Below are 15,435 nucleotides of genomic sequence, written 5' to 3'. Positions count from 1 at the left end.
GGCCAATTTAAACCAACAAATATAGATGGATAGATAGATAGATATAGATAGATATACCATGAACTTCATCTTGCCAGGGAATAGTTCTTTCTGTGTGTGTAGAAGGCATATGCTAGTTTCCCCCTTCATTCAGCTGGTAGACATATTTGAGCCTCTCTAGATGTGAGGCTCTGTTCTGGTTCTGGGGGATACAGTTTTGTAGGCAGTAGCTGTGGCTCCAGCCATCCTAGTTCACACGGAGTGGTGAGAGAGGAGGCTGACATTGCATAGCACTCGAGGCATCCTACTGCAATGAGCACGTGGGTGAGAAACAGCATTGAGTTTTCTCCTTGTGCTGCGTGGGCTTGGGAGCTCAGACTTCCGCTGTGTCTCTACCTGTGAACTCGGATCTGTCAGGAAGACACTGAGGACCAGAGGAAGCCAGATGAGGCCGATTTCTTGCCTGCTCTTCATTATCATAGAATTATGTTCAGATGCAAAGCACTCACTCTGAAGTATGCCTTACATATATAATTATATATATTTCCCTGGTGGCTCAGATAGTAAAGAATCTGCCTGTAATGCAGGAGATCGGGGTTCTGTCCCTGAGTTGGGACGATCCCCTGGAGAAGGGCATGGCAACCCACTCCACTCTTCTTGGCTGGGGAATCCCATAGGCAGAGGAGCCTGGTGGGCTGTGGTCCATGGGGTCATGAACAGTCAGACCTGACTGAGCAACTAACACACACACACACACACACAACAGACTAATTTGTGTGTGTGTGTATGCATGCCTTGGAGATGGATTTACCTCTTTACTTTTCTTAGAAAAACAAAATCACAGGAATGGTTATTTTCTCTGAGTTTGACTGCACTCCTATTAGCAGCTAACTACATTCTCAGTATCCCTCAGGCCAAACAAATAGCTGTTTCTTTTGTGTCCCAGACACCCAGCAGAGATCCAGGTGTATAATGTATGCCCAGTAAATTCTGAGTCATTGATTTGTTGATTGATTGACACTATAGTCTGCTTACCTGAATGAGACTACAGCCAAAGCTATTAAAATACAGATATTACAGGATCATTTTCTTTCTGTTTCCATTCAGATAATTGAATTTTTGTATCTAGGAAAAGAAAACTGTTTATTGTGATCAAAAGCAGGACCACCTATCTTGTTATGCTGCCCAGGAGCCCTGTGACATCTGAGCCTCAGTTGCCACAAATGGAAAATGGGGTTAGTGTTAATTGCCTTCACAGTTTCCTACAAGGGCTTGGAAATAATCCACATTCCTAGTTTAACATCTGGTACATAGAGGTTCCTCAAACAATGAGAGTTGGATAATATTATTGTCATCATCTTCATGATAAGTGGTTCCCCCCAAGATAAGCACAAGTCAGCAATACCTTTACTCTGAGAAGGGGAAGGCCAGAGATGCGGAGGTAACACCACCCCCCGCCCCGCTTTTCAGTTTGCTGCACGATGATATTAAGGGACTCGATCTTGTATAGGTCCCCACCCAGGCCAAGTTCCTCCTGGATCCTGAAGAAGCTGCATCCCATCAAAATTCTTTGCCCTTTCCAAGAACACTTTGTCTCTTCTAGGGGACCTTCCTATTGGGTCCACTGATAGGAAGTGTTCCAAACTTCACTGCCAGGAAGATATGGGCATTCAGAAGCATGCAGCCTCCTTCAGGAACAGTGGAGAGAACACAAAGGCAGATGAGTTCCAGAGATTGACACAAAGTTGATTCCAGTGGTCGGGCCAAGAACTTATTTTTTCTCTACCATTGTACCAGGTCACAGGGAAGAGACAAAGTTAACCAGGGCTAATATCAAGGTAACAAGATGATAGACAACTCCCCATGCCTCACACCTCACAGAGCAGATTGACTTGGGGTTGTCAGTTTCCATATCTGAAAATGGGGTGCTGGTTGTTTTCATATGTGGCTGATATTAAGTATTCATTAGCCACCTACCAGCTGGCATACACAGACTGTCTTCCCTGCTTCCTAGGGTCTCATGTTCCAAAGCCCTTTCTTGCAAGACCCATGTGAGGATTGTGTGATGTTGTTATCTTGTTCAGAGTGTTACGATTACATATGAACATGGACATGAGGTTTCAGTTTATTCTTCTATCTTCAAGGAGCCCTTTGTCCACAGCTGGTGCCTAGTGATTTTTTAGGTGTTACTTTTGGCATGTACTCATTTTTTCTATTGAGGTGCAGTTCACGTAACATAAAATTAATCAATTTAAAGTGAACCTAACATGAATTAATTGATGTTTTATTGAGGTGCAATAACAGTCGATTTAAAGATAAAACCTCAGTGACTTTCGTACATTCCTAATGTTGTACAACCACCACATCTGTCTAGTTCTGAAACCTGTTCATCACCCCAAATTAAACCCTTGTGCACATGGTCCCCTCCTCCCCCAACCCTGGGCACTGCCAGTCTGCTTCCCATCTTTATGGACTTTTCTACTCTGGATATTTCATATGCATAAAATCATACAATATATGACCTCTTGGTTCTGGCTTAGTATATACTTTTATTTATTTATAATACTGAGTCTCAAGCAACCCCAATACTGCCTTACTCTGTGTGATCTGCAGTAAAAGGCAGTTTATGACTACAGACACCAAGAGAATTAAGGTATAGTCAACAGGACCGTATCGAATGCTAGTAATTGACATGCCTTCTCTCACAGCAATCCCAAGAAAGATGATATATAGGAATCGTTGTCCCAGTTTGCAAATTAAGGAGACTGAGACACAGAGAGTTGAAGTGGTTTAAATGAAGATTACGTACACAGAAAGCGATGACATGCAATGTGAATCCTGACATTTTAATTCATAGATACTCTTCTCTTAACTACTACAGAGGCTATGTTTTTCAAAAATGCAGGTTTTAAAAGTATGTTTACAGACCAGTCTAAAGCCAACAGGATTACAGTTGGGCTGAAATCCCTCCATGTTGATACCAGAACTTTCTCCAACCCACACTTAGACTTGGTACATATTCCTGGTGTGAAGCTGAAGGGTCAAAAAGGGAACAGAAATGCTCATACAGCCCCAACCTTGAGCTTCTCTGAGGCAATGAGTATCCTGATCCTCCACTTTGGCTGCAAAGCAAGGATCTAAGGTGATATATTGGAAAGATCACTGAATAAGAGTCTGGAGAATTGGCTCTGTGGCTAACTGCTGAGGTGGCCTTGGGGAATTCATTGGGGAAGTCATTTTCCCTTTCTGACCCAATATTCTTCATCTCTCCTCTACAAGTTGTGCTTGATACACAATATGTTCTCTTGCTGCTCTCAAAAATCTACGACTTATTCCATTAAACAGTGAAGAATTTCCAAAACCCCTCATGATAATGAGTACCCTTCATTCGTGTCTTATAGCTTCTATTTGCTAAGCATATGGGGTGACGGATTGGCGTGGAGTATGTTTTACTTACCCTAGTCAGAGGCTGAAATATCCGAAGGAAGACAGTTGGGTCTTCTAAGGGTGACTATCAACTCCCTATCCTTCCTCAAGGCCCAGTTCCCGACTACCATCTGGATGGGTCCCAGGCTACCCAGGGAGGTGCCCATGGTTCTGGCAGGGTCAGGGTTGGGAGTTTTAAGCATGGTGACATATAGGTGATTGGCAGGTCTCCAGTTTTTGGTCTGGACTCTGGGTGTGCCTGGTAGCCCTGCCTCGGCCTTCTGCCAACCTGAGCCTGGACCTACTCACAAGGAGGCAATTTGAGCAGTGGCAGCAAATGCTCAAAGACACCATAGACAGGCAGAGTGAAATGTTTATTGTGCAGTAAAGGCATTTTCCTTAAATAAGCTCTTTGCAACTCCCACTGAGACTGTGTTTTGTGGCTACTTCTGAAACTAATACTTGATCACATCAAAACCTCTGAGAGTGTGCAACACACAATATTTACCTTTGCTTGTAAAGATAAATCCACTTTTCCTATCCATTTCTCCCAAAGAAGAGGTTGCAAATAATCTCTAATTAAAGCTTTGTTTTAATATGTACTATTATCAGATAGTCTACTATGACCTTAAAGGCCAAATTAACCCCAAATTCATTAACTTTGGTATTTCAGCAGGAGATTGTAATTTATAAAGAAAGTATGGAGCCAAATCGGACAGATGTTGCCATGGCAACACCTCTGCCAGCAGCTGAGTTGCACTGGGACCAGGCTGCTGAAGGTTTATGATGGGACTGCAGGCTATACTAGGAGAGTAGATTGAAAAGGATGATTAAGATGAAGGTCAGGGAGGAGGGGGAAACCATGAAATTCCTTGATTAGAAAGAATGAAAGTGTTAATCACTCAGTCATGTCTGACTCTTTGCTATCTCATGGACTGACGCCCTCCAGGCTCCTCTATTGTGGATTTCTCCAGGCAAGAATACTGAAGTGTGTTGCCATTCTGTTCTCCAGGGCATCTTCCCAACCCAGGATTGAACCCGGGTCTCCTGCATTGCAGGCAGATTCTTTACCATCTGAGCCAGCAGGGAAGCCCAGAAAGAAAATGCAGAGGGTAGCAAATTAAGTTTGTAATACCAGGTACTACAAAGGGAGGGAATACCAGTGGTGGTGGGAGAGCTCATATTACAGTTGTACTGAAGGGAAATTGTCACCTACCATTTTGTTTTTTGGGTTATTTTTTAATATTTATTTGACTGAGCCAAGTCTTAGTTACAGCATGCAAACTCTTTAAGTTGTAGCCTGTGGGATCTAGTTCCCTGACCAGGGATTGAACCTGGGCTCCCTGTTAGCTACTGGACCATCAGGAAAGTCACTGCTGTGTTCTAAGTGTAGTTTATGTGAAAAGGGGTACTCTCCACCAGGCTGTGTCTTAGGACAGGGATTTTCTCTTCTCTAGTTGCCTCTTGAGCTTTTCTTTAAGATGGATCCTTAAATAAATCCTGTATTTTCATAACACGCTTGCATTTTCAGACAAGTCAAGAGCTCAGGTTGGATCCAGAAGAAGGCAAGGGCAGCCTGCAGCCAGGATCCACACTGTGGGATCCATCTCCCTTTTTTACTTCCCAAAGGGACTCAGGGGTCACTCCAGCTCTAGTGTTTATCAGTGGGAGAGTCAGAACTCTCCAGGGCTACTCGCCCTCCATCATATTTCCTCACTTGTAAAATGAGAACACAGGGCAGGTAGGGGGCTTACTGTACCTGCTCATATCCCCATCTGTGAATGTGCAATGCACAGTATTTACTTTTGTTTGTGAAGATAATCTGCCTTTCCTAGATGAGCCTTCTGATCCTTCCAGCTTTGGAATCATATCAATGTTTAACTTGTGAACATAGCTAGGACTGCCTAGGTGCCCAGTTTCTGTGTGTTTTCAGTTATAATTCTGCAGTGCACTGGAAAAAACCAGGATGATCTTCTCTTCCACTTTCTCATTCTGTCCATATATTTCTAAACAATAGAATTTTCAGGAATATTGGTAAAAATAATGAGAAATTCTACCTAACCAACCTCTTCTCAATAGCTTTTTACCATATGATTTGTATCAGATGAGAGGAGTTTTATGACATGGTTGTTTAGGTATCCAGATCATGTCTGCAAATAGATTTTGAGTCTATGGATCTCATCTTTTTGTTTGTTTTACTTATTTTTCAATGGAGCATAATGGCTTTACAATGTTATATTAGTTTCTGCTGTACATTGAAATGAACCAGCTGTATGTATACATATATCTCCCCACCCCCCTGCCTTGGACCTCTCTTCCACCCCACCCCCCCAAATCTCATCTTAAAGACAGCATTCCTAGAGTGTAACTGAATGCATTGGCTGTAAGAACATACTCAAATTTTTCAGCAAACATTGCTTGTTTGGAGTTGACAGTAGGAAGTCATGGGTCTGGGGAGGTGCCAGGTCTTAGCATCACAGTGGAACTCTAGTTTGAGAGGTGCATTGTCTACTTGAATGCTGGTTGGTGTGAAGAAACACAAAAATTAGAGTCAGATTGTCCCAATCCTAGTTTGCTGACTTCTTGAGTTACTTCAGCTCTTAAGTATGAGTTGATTTGTGTAGACAGTGGGACTATATCTAATAGGGCTGTTGGACGAATAATACACAATAGATGTAAAACACCTGGGATGGTGCCGGGAAAACTGCAGAGTCACAGTAAATGTCAGTTTCCCCCACAGGCTACAGAATGTGCATATACTGAAACTGTCAGAGGCTCTGCCAAGAGCAAATGTCAGGAAGATGGCTACTCTCTGATTTTAGTATAATCAAATTTAAAAAATATATTTCTTACATTCTTTACTTATCGTTAAAAATATATATTTCAGGCATTGTTCAGAGCAAATATTGACAAGAAAACAGTGAATAAATAAATCAATAAATTACACAAAGCCCACAGATTACAAATGCCTCTGCAGCCGATCAGGGCTCTTACTTGTCTCAATTCTCATCCTTGTTGATCTGCTTCTAAGAAGGGCACCAGCAACCAGAGGGACTGGCTAGTTGCTGTCACCCCTGAGGCTCCCCTGCTTTGCGGATACGGGTACCATTGTTGCATTGCATTCACGTCACTCTACTTCTAGAAAATCTCGCTAAGGCCAGTAGGTGTTTGAAATACCAACACATATAGCTTTCCACCAAGAGGATTGTTGACGCAGACGATAAAAAGGCAGTAAGATCTGTACAGTACGGTAAACTGAGAAATGCTCACCTCAGAGAAGGTCCCATGTGGGTCTCTGTGACTTCTGTGATGAATGTGCAAATTGTTTATAGGGTGCTTGTCCTGCACAGACCTTGTGGATACTGTAAACAACCCGCAGGCAGGGAGAACTAATTTTAACCTGTTTTTGCGTCGGATGTTTTCCACCATAAATCAATGAGGCCAACCAAGATAGTGTACCAAGGTAGTATCATTTTGGCAGCAGATAAGGTACTAGTGTTTCTCTTAAAATGTAAAGAGAAAAAAAATTTGATAATGTTGAATATCAAAGGCTTGAAATACTTTCAGTAGTTTCAGCCCTCTGGTCTCCCTTAAAAACAGCAGCAGCAACAACAACAAAAAAAGCACTTAAAAAATATCCAGTAGCTGTCATTAGTCATTGTGGTTGCAGGTATAACATCTGTGATAGCAAGCAGAGTCTAGAAAAAACTAAATTTAGAGTCTAAAACTACATTAGCTAACAAATTGGAATGCATAAAAATAATCATAAAAGAGAGATAACTCTTCCTGAAAACCTCTTTAATCTATTCTTGATTTATCTGGAGCAAACACTGAATCTGAGCAAATGGATTCTATTTCCACTGTATCTGTATGTTATCTATTATTGCTGCCAGTAAATAGGCACTGGAAGTATTTTGGTAAGAGCAGAAACTATGGGGCAGATTCCAGACATAAGGTGAGGATCAGAGCATCCTTGATTTTCAGAGCAATGTTGGACAGAGGCAGAAATATGCAAGGGAATACAGGTAGAGACAGTCCTCTCTTTTTGTAATATTCCTGCATGTGTGCATGCTCAGTCCCTTCAGTTGTATCAGACTCTTTTCGACCCTATGGACTGTAGCCCGCCAGGCTTCTCTGTCCATGGAATTCTCCAGGCAAGAATACTAGAGTGGGTTGCCATGCCCTCCTCCTGGCAATCTTCCTGACCCAGGGATCAAACCAGTCTCCTGCATCTCCTGCATTGCTGGCAGATTCTTTACCGCTGGGTCACCAGTGCTGTGCTGTGCTTAGTCACTCAGTCATGTTTGACTCTTTGCAACCCTGTGGACTATATCCCGCCAGGCTCCTCTGTCTATGGGGATTCTCCAGGCAAGAATAGGACTGGGTTGCCATGCCCTCTTCCAGGGAATCTTCCCAACCCAGAGATTGAACCCAGGTCACCCACATTGCAGGAGAATTCTTTACCATTAGAGCCACCAGGGAAACCCTGTACTGTTCTTAAGGTTTCTAAAATCAGAGTATTAATTTCAGCTAGGGAAATAGAAATTCATTTCTAATGGACTCATGGAAGGCTGGAAGAGTGATCATTTCTTCCCTTTTTAAAGTAGGTCATTCAAAGTGTTTAACTTTTCCTCTCTATAGTCAAGAGCTTTCTGGTAGCGCTAAGTGGTAAAGAACCTGCCTCCTAATACAGGAGACTTAAGAGACATTGGTTTGATTCCTGGGTTGTGAAGATCTCCTGGAGGAGGGGATGGCAACCCATTCCAGTATTCTCACCTGGAGAATCCCATGGGCAGAGGAGCCTGGTGGGCTGAAGTCCTTGGGGTCACTAAGAGTCAGAGTTGACTGAGGCCACAGCACACACGCATGACGCATGCTCTGCAGCCAAAGTGCCATTTACTTTGCACCTCGTCTTTATTATCTTTGTTACTATTAGTATTTAGGCGATTTTTATTTTCCATCATTTTTATCAACGATTTTCCACAAGCTCTGTCCCTTTTTTGTGACAGGGAGGTAAATTGGTGACATTGAAGCTTTGCTCTTTTGAGGTCAGGGTATCAGAGCAGGCAGACAGAGTCCTTGGTCTCCACCTGCTGGTGGCCAGCGTCACTGCAGCCACCCTCTCAGGTCTAAATCAGATCCAGTCGATGATGATGATGCTTGTTAAAATTATTAGCAAAGGAAAGGTGATAACATGCATATCTTGCACTAGTAAGATCGGATACAACCAAACTGATAGGTATATACAGCTGTAGAGATAAATCAGGAACTCATTATTAAAATCTTATTTGTGTAGAGTTAAAAGATTACTTTTGGCCACACCATTCAATACTTCACAGAAATCTATTCTCTTCAGGAGATACATCGATTCAGTTGAGAGTAAAATCCAATTACTAATAGTATGTGGTTGGAACATGTATGTAAGGGAGGTTTTATGTGTAATCACGTAGGGGAGCAGCCTGTCAGGTAACATAATGTCTGTGTTCTGATCTGTAATAGAACGTCTGTGTGTGTGTAGTAGGATTCACACTCAGCTTCCCATGCTGTCTGCATGATGCAGAGTCTGTCTGGCCCGAAACTGTTGAAACCAGGGGGGTGATCACTCCACAGGTGTGATTTTTTTCAGACAGATGGAAAGTATATATAACTTAGAATGATGACAACACAACTTGCTTTCTACATTTGAACTCCTAAGTCCATTGTATACACAGTGTGTTTATGTATAGTTTATTTGTAGTTCTTAGGATCCTGGAGAGAGCTTGTTGGTTTCTCCAATAGCAAAGCTAAAAGCCCTTGTTTATCACTCTTCTTGAAATTAAGATGCCTTCCTAAGTTATATTCTAAGCATTACTCTATTAACAGTGGCAACAATAACATATATAAAAGATCTATGTTTCTGTAAAACAAAAGATATAATTCTTTTAAATTTTTAAGTTAACTTTTATTATGGGAGTTTTCAGTCATTCACCTAAATATAAATCCCCCTGTACCTCATACCCCACTTATCAGTGCTTATAATGCACCTTAAATAAGTATCATGTAAAAGGATTGTTTTTCTGAACTCATGTACTTAATGACAGAGTAGGAAAAAAAAACTACATTCTATGTCATGGCCAGTGACTGTGTTTTAAATCATTGCGTATGTTGTGGAGGTAATAGGATATCAAATTCTGATAGTAGGAAATTCTCCTAAGAGAAGGAAATAGCTTCTAAAAATATGAGTGATACTTGTCCATATAACAAATATCACAGTGCTAGCATTATTTTTCATTTCCAAAGTAAAATGTTGTAGAAAATGTTTTCAGCAACAGGTTAATTTTATATCAGTTATTTTTGTTTTTTATTGCAGTATGGTTGGTTCATGATTGTGTTTGTTTCAGGTGTACAGCAAAGTGATTCAGTTTATATATATATATTCTCTTTCAGATTCTTTTCCCTTCTAGATTATTACAAGATATTGAGTATAGTTCTGTGCTATATAGTAGGTCCTTGTTGGTTATCTATTTTCTATTTAGTAGGGTGTGTATTTGGAGAGGAGAATGGCAACCCACTCCAGTGTTCTTGCCTGGAGAATCCCACGGACGGAGGAGCCTGGCGGGGCTACAGTCCATGGAGTCGCAAAGAGTCAGACACAACTGAACGACTAACATACGCACATGCACACACAGACAGGGTGTATATTGCAATGGGTTATTTTTATAAGTAAAAGTACTTTTGAGTCAGAAGGAGGTTTTTTAAATGCCCTGCTATGGCCATAGGTGTGTGGCTCAGAATCTCCATCTCCCATTTCTGAGGCCCACTCAGCAGGCACTGTGCATTACCCTTTTCAGTATTCTGGGTTCAACAGTTAAAGTATCTGCATCATGAAAGCTTTCCTAACTTAATAGGACAAACTGGGTAGAGTTTATTCAATAAGGAAAAAGAATGATTAATGCCAATCACATCAGCTAGCAAGATCAGTTTTTGAAAGATGCTTCCTGAGTGTATTATATACAATTAATCTTCAGTGCTCCTTTTTCTCAGTCTTTCTGATTTGATTCTCTGAAATCAAGTCTGCAAATTGATGTGAGAGTCTTGTAAAGACTTGGACTCCATAGCCAATCTGTTCAAAACTAAAATTTCTGATTGTACTTTATTTCACTAGTCCAAGTTTTACATACTACTTAAAGCTCTTCTGACTACATTCCAACCTTAGAAACAAGATTCTCATTTTTTTCTATTTTGTGTTTCCTAATAAAGGACCCTAAATCTGACTTAATTTGAATTATCATATATATTTGATGACAAAAATGATTCTCCCTTCATTCTCAAGAGGTCTCATTGAGAAACTTGCTAATTTTTTTTTAATGAATTTAATTTGGCTTATGGGACCTTCTCCATGAAGACTTGAAAGTTTATATTTTTAAATGCAGTTTATAAAATTCTGACTTTGTGTGATAAGGATGCTTGTCAATGGCTTTCTTCCGTGGTCCAGGTAGTATCGGGCCTGGGCCCCTTCCATTTTTGTCACTCAGATATCCTCTGCAATACTGCTATCATCTGCTTTTAGCCAACAAGGATTAAAAAGAGCTTGTGGAGGGGGCTGTGCACACCTTAAAAGCCGTGTTTCAAGAGTGGCATGTGTCACTTCCATTCACATTCCGTTTGCTACACCACCTGCAAGGAAAGCTGAGGAATGTAGCCTTGTTGGGGGCCCAGGAGGCAGAGGAGTCAGAACTTGGAGCAGGTGGCAGACTCTGCTGTACCTGAATACTGGGCTCTGGGACATGACAAAGAAAGCCTGAAGTCTGATGGCCTCAGAAGAGGGGAGAGACATGACAGGGCTGAGTCTGACTCTTACTGAGGCCTGTTTGGTTTACAGATCATCCCTGGAACGGAGGCTGATGTGACGGCTGGGACCTTGGTGCCGGCAGCTGAGGGGGTTCCAGTGGAGGAAGCAGAGACAGAGAAGGCGGCTCTTCCTGCTGGAGCAGGAGCAAGTTTAGAGGAGGCCAAGACTGACATTGAAGCCACAGAGGCCATAGATGGTGACAGATCTCAACTGGAAGAAACAGAAGCAGTGGCCACTCAGGTACATGTCCTAGAAAATGGAGTTTCTGGGGAGATGGTGGCCACTGGAACCCTCTGTTGGCTAATGGTGATACCTCTTTTGGATGTGGAGTAATGGATGGTGTGTAGCCATTTTGTGGCTCCCACTCCACCAAAACAACATATTTCATTCTCAGGAAGAGTGATCTCAGCATTCTCCTGTATCAGCATTGTGAAGCTCCACAAGGCTCCCCTGGCTCTGGTGGACTGGGCTTAAGCACAGATAGGGGCAAGGGAAACCATGGTATTAAGTGATGGAGAAAAAGAATGAAGCACAGATGAGGAAAAGGATATGAATGGAGGGAGGGACGAGGAAGAGAATTTGATAGAACAATAGGCTTGTTGGGTGGATTAGGTGAGATAATAGCCAGAGTCCTCAGCTGGGTGCCAAGCACATGGTGGGAAGCCAGTATTAGTAGTTAAGTCATATTATTATTATTATCACTCTTTATTATTCAGTTCAGTTCAGTTCAGTCACTCAGTTGTGTCCAACTCTTTGCAACCCCATGGACCGCAGCACGCCAGGCCTCCCTGTCCATCACCAACTCCCGGAGCTTGGACATCAAACTCATGTCCATTGAGTCGGTGATGCCATCCAACCATCTCATCGTCTGTCATCCCCTTCTCCTCCTGCCTTAATCTTTTCCAGCATCAGGGTCTTTTCAAATGAGTCAGCTCTTCACATCAGGTGGCCAGAGTATTGGAGTTTCAGCTTCAGCATCAGTCCTTCCAATGTACATTCAGGACTGATTTCCTTTAGGATGGACTGGTTGGATCTCCTTGCAGTCCAAGGGACTCTCAAGAATCTTTTCCAACACCACAGTTCAAAAGCATCAATTCTTTGGTGCTCAGCTTTCCTCATAGTCCAACTCTCACATCCATACATGACTACTGGAAAAACCATAGCTTTGACTAGATGGATCTTTGTTGGCAAAGTAATGTCTCTGCTTTTGAATATGCTGTCTAGGTTGGTCATAACTTTCCTTCCAAGGAGTAAGCGTCTTTTAATTTCATGGCTGCAGTCACTGTCTGCAGTGATTTTGGAGCCCAGAAAAATAAAGTCAGCCACTGTGTCCACTGTTTCCCCATCTATTTGCCATGAAGTGATGGGACCGGATGCCATCACTTAGTTTTCTGAATGTTGAGCTTTAAGCCACCTTTTTCACTCTCCTCTTTCACTTTTATCAAGAGGCTTTTTAGTTCTTCTTCACTTTCTGTATGTATGTATGTACATTTATGTATCTGAGGTATTGATATTTCTCCCGGCAATCTTGATTCCAGCTTGTGCTTCCTCCAGCCCAGCATTTCTCATGATGTACTCTGAATGTAAGTTGAATAAGCAGGGTGACAATATACAGCCTTGACGTACCCCTTTTCCTATTTGGAACCAGTCTGTTGTTCCATGTCCAGTTCTAACTGTTGCTTCCTGACCTGCATACAGCTTTCTCAAGAGGCAGGTCAGGTGGTCTGGTATTCCCATCTCTTTCAGAATTTTCCACAGTTTATTGTGATCCACACAGTCAAAGGCTTTGGCATATTAAAGTGCCTTAAACTCTCCATTAGGCTCCTTTTACCAAAAGCCCATCCCTATGTTGGGTAATGGGTCATTAATATGACATGAAGTTGGAGTTACCCCAGAGACACGAAGGCAACAAATACAGAGACTCCTAATGTGAGGCCTCAAACCCAGAGGCCACAGCAAGGACGGCTCTTCTAAACCCCATGTTCTTCTTGCTCCTCTGAATTCTAAGTAGAAACAGTGAAGAGTTCGTTTAACGTGAGGTTTTGCTTTTTCCTGATTATTTCACTTATAATAAATTTCCAGAAGTCTTTCCAGAGCTCCTTAATGCTTGAAGCTAAACGATCCTGTTCAAACAGCTGGCAGTGGTACTACTTAGTGAAATAACTCAAAAGTATATTCTATATTTTTCCATAGATTGTCTTGTCACAATGCAAGGCATATTTCTGTATGTGTGACAATATGCTCATTGAGAGAATGTATTATTTTCCCCAAATTGAAGAATGGAGGTGCCTATCTATATTTACTGATATCTGAGGATATATAGAACTTGATCTCCAGGCTTCCAATATACTAGTGAAATTCCCTTCCCTGCTCATCTTCGTTAAAGAATAAAACAGGTCTTGATCCTTTGGTTCTGTTTTGCCCCCAGACAGCACAATACTTAGAGCAGTTGGTGGGAATTGTCATTGCTCAAGTTATCACTGCAGTGTGAGCTCTGATGATAACCAGCAAGCAAAGGACATCTCCAAACAGGGGCCAGATCTTTACTAACAATAGGGTTTCCAGGAGAAAAGCAATCACAGGTGGTTAAATGTCAGTTTCAAGTGAGGGTTACTATTCAGTGGGACAAGAATGGACCACTGTGAAAAGGAGAGCATCCTTAGAGTCTAGCTATATTCCCTGTCAGGATTATACCCCTCCTCCCATCACGATTAACCTCTCTCCCCAAAATCTGCTAGTCCACTTCCCAACTTCCTGAGAAACCTGTCTTACCTAACTGCCTGGTTGTCAAGGATCCACAAATTAGTCCCATTAAAGGTTTCTGTCTCAGGAGACAGAAAAAGGAGGCCATGTTGGGAGGAATGTTTTGCAAGGTGGAAGGATTTGAGACCAGAAAAGTTGGGTGAAGGGCAGACGTTTAGCTGGATGGGAGACGTGGGGAAAGTGGAACCACGGTGGGTGGGATGGGCTAGAGGAAACTCCTGGAGAGTACAGAAGCCTTCTTTCCCAGCCCTTGCCCACACCACCATATTTTTCTCCCCCCAGGAGAAGGTCATCCCTTCTGTCGTCATACAGCCCGCCTCCAACAATGAAGGGGAAGGAGAACACGAAGGAACCGTGGATGCAGAGTACAAAGAGGCGACTGATGACACGGCTCTTCCCGGCCCCACCAGTGAGATGCCAGAGCTGGCCTCGGAGGAGCAGAAGGCGGCCAGGGCCTCCCAGCCTGCACCTTCTGCTCCCTCTGCAAGCGAGGCCTTCCAGGAAGTGCCTCCCGGCTTCCTCTACAAGGTTCTAACTTTTATTTTTGCCCCCTTTTTTTCTTACTTTATTCAGTGTCAGGAAAATACAATAGTAAAGTCAGTCACCTTTGATGGAGAATACAGTGTAATTAAATTTACTCTTTTCTTAATTGAGGACTCTGTTTCAGTTTGATTTGCAGTTCACCAAAGTTCATTGTTTTGGAGAAAGAAATGGCAACCGACTCCAGTATTCTTGCCTGGGAAATCCCATGGACAGAGGAGCCTGGCAGGCTGCAGTCCAGAGGGTCGTAAAGAGTTGGACAGGACTGAAGCGACTTGGCACACAAAGTTCATTGTTTAGTTTCAAAGCTTGTACATTTGGTGGTCTTGTCTACACAAAAGGATACACTTCAGATGCCATGTGCCACACTGACTATTAAATATGTTTTCAGTTCTCTATGATCTGCTTTACAATTTTGCTTCAGTTAAAGCTGAGTCTCTTTTAAAAAGGAGAAATGTGTTTCTGGTCCCTTAACATTTCTTACTTTTTAATCTGGTGACCATTGGTCTTTTCTTTGCTTTGAAGCCCTTTTGTGCAGACTTGGTTGTCTGGTTTTCATTCTTTTGCCATATGTATTTATTGTTTTTGTTACTGGATTACTTTTGCCTTCATCCTCACATCACATTATAACATTGTAAGATTTCCATGCTGCTGGGCTGCAAGAAGCACAGTCATGTCTTCTATATTTTAACAACTGGTAATTAAAGAAAGTTCGGCCACAAGGTAAATGATATGCCCCTTGGTAGTGAATGGGGTGATTGTTTCCTCCCCAAGTGCCCCCTCGAGCTCCCCCTAGAGCCCAGGGCTTGAAATTATCCATGTGCTTATCTGCTCTTTGCTGGAGGGCAGGAAACACCTTGCTGCAGTTGTATGGCACAAAGTAAGGGGTACATAAA

General features: G+C 42.4%; 1 protein-coding gene across 1 annotated transcript in view; it reads left to right on the top strand.

Annotated features, from left to right (window-relative positions):
- AMPH (amphiphysin) overlaps window positions 1-15,435 on the top strand; it is a 216,549-nt gene that overhangs the window by 189,259 nt on the left and 11,855 nt on the right. Inside the window, exons 18-19 of the mRNA XM_070369336.1 lie at window positions 11,267-11,476; window positions 14,282-14,527. Of these exons, the coding sequence (XP_070225437.1) occupies window positions 11,267-11,476; window positions 14,282-14,527 (456 nt within the window). The remainder of the gene's footprint in view (window positions 1-11,266; window positions 11,477-14,281; window positions 14,528-15,435) is intronic.

This window comes from Bos mutus, chromosome 4, assembly GCF_027580195.1.
Source record: "Bos mutus isolate GX-2022 chromosome 4, NWIPB_WYAK_1.1, whole genome shotgun sequence".
Taxonomy (NCBI): Eukaryota; Metazoa; Chordata; class Mammalia; order Artiodactyla; family Bovidae; genus Bos; species Bos mutus.
The sequence above is the reverse complement of the archived record's forward strand: the minus strand, read 5'-3'. Positions and strand labels throughout refer to the sequence as shown.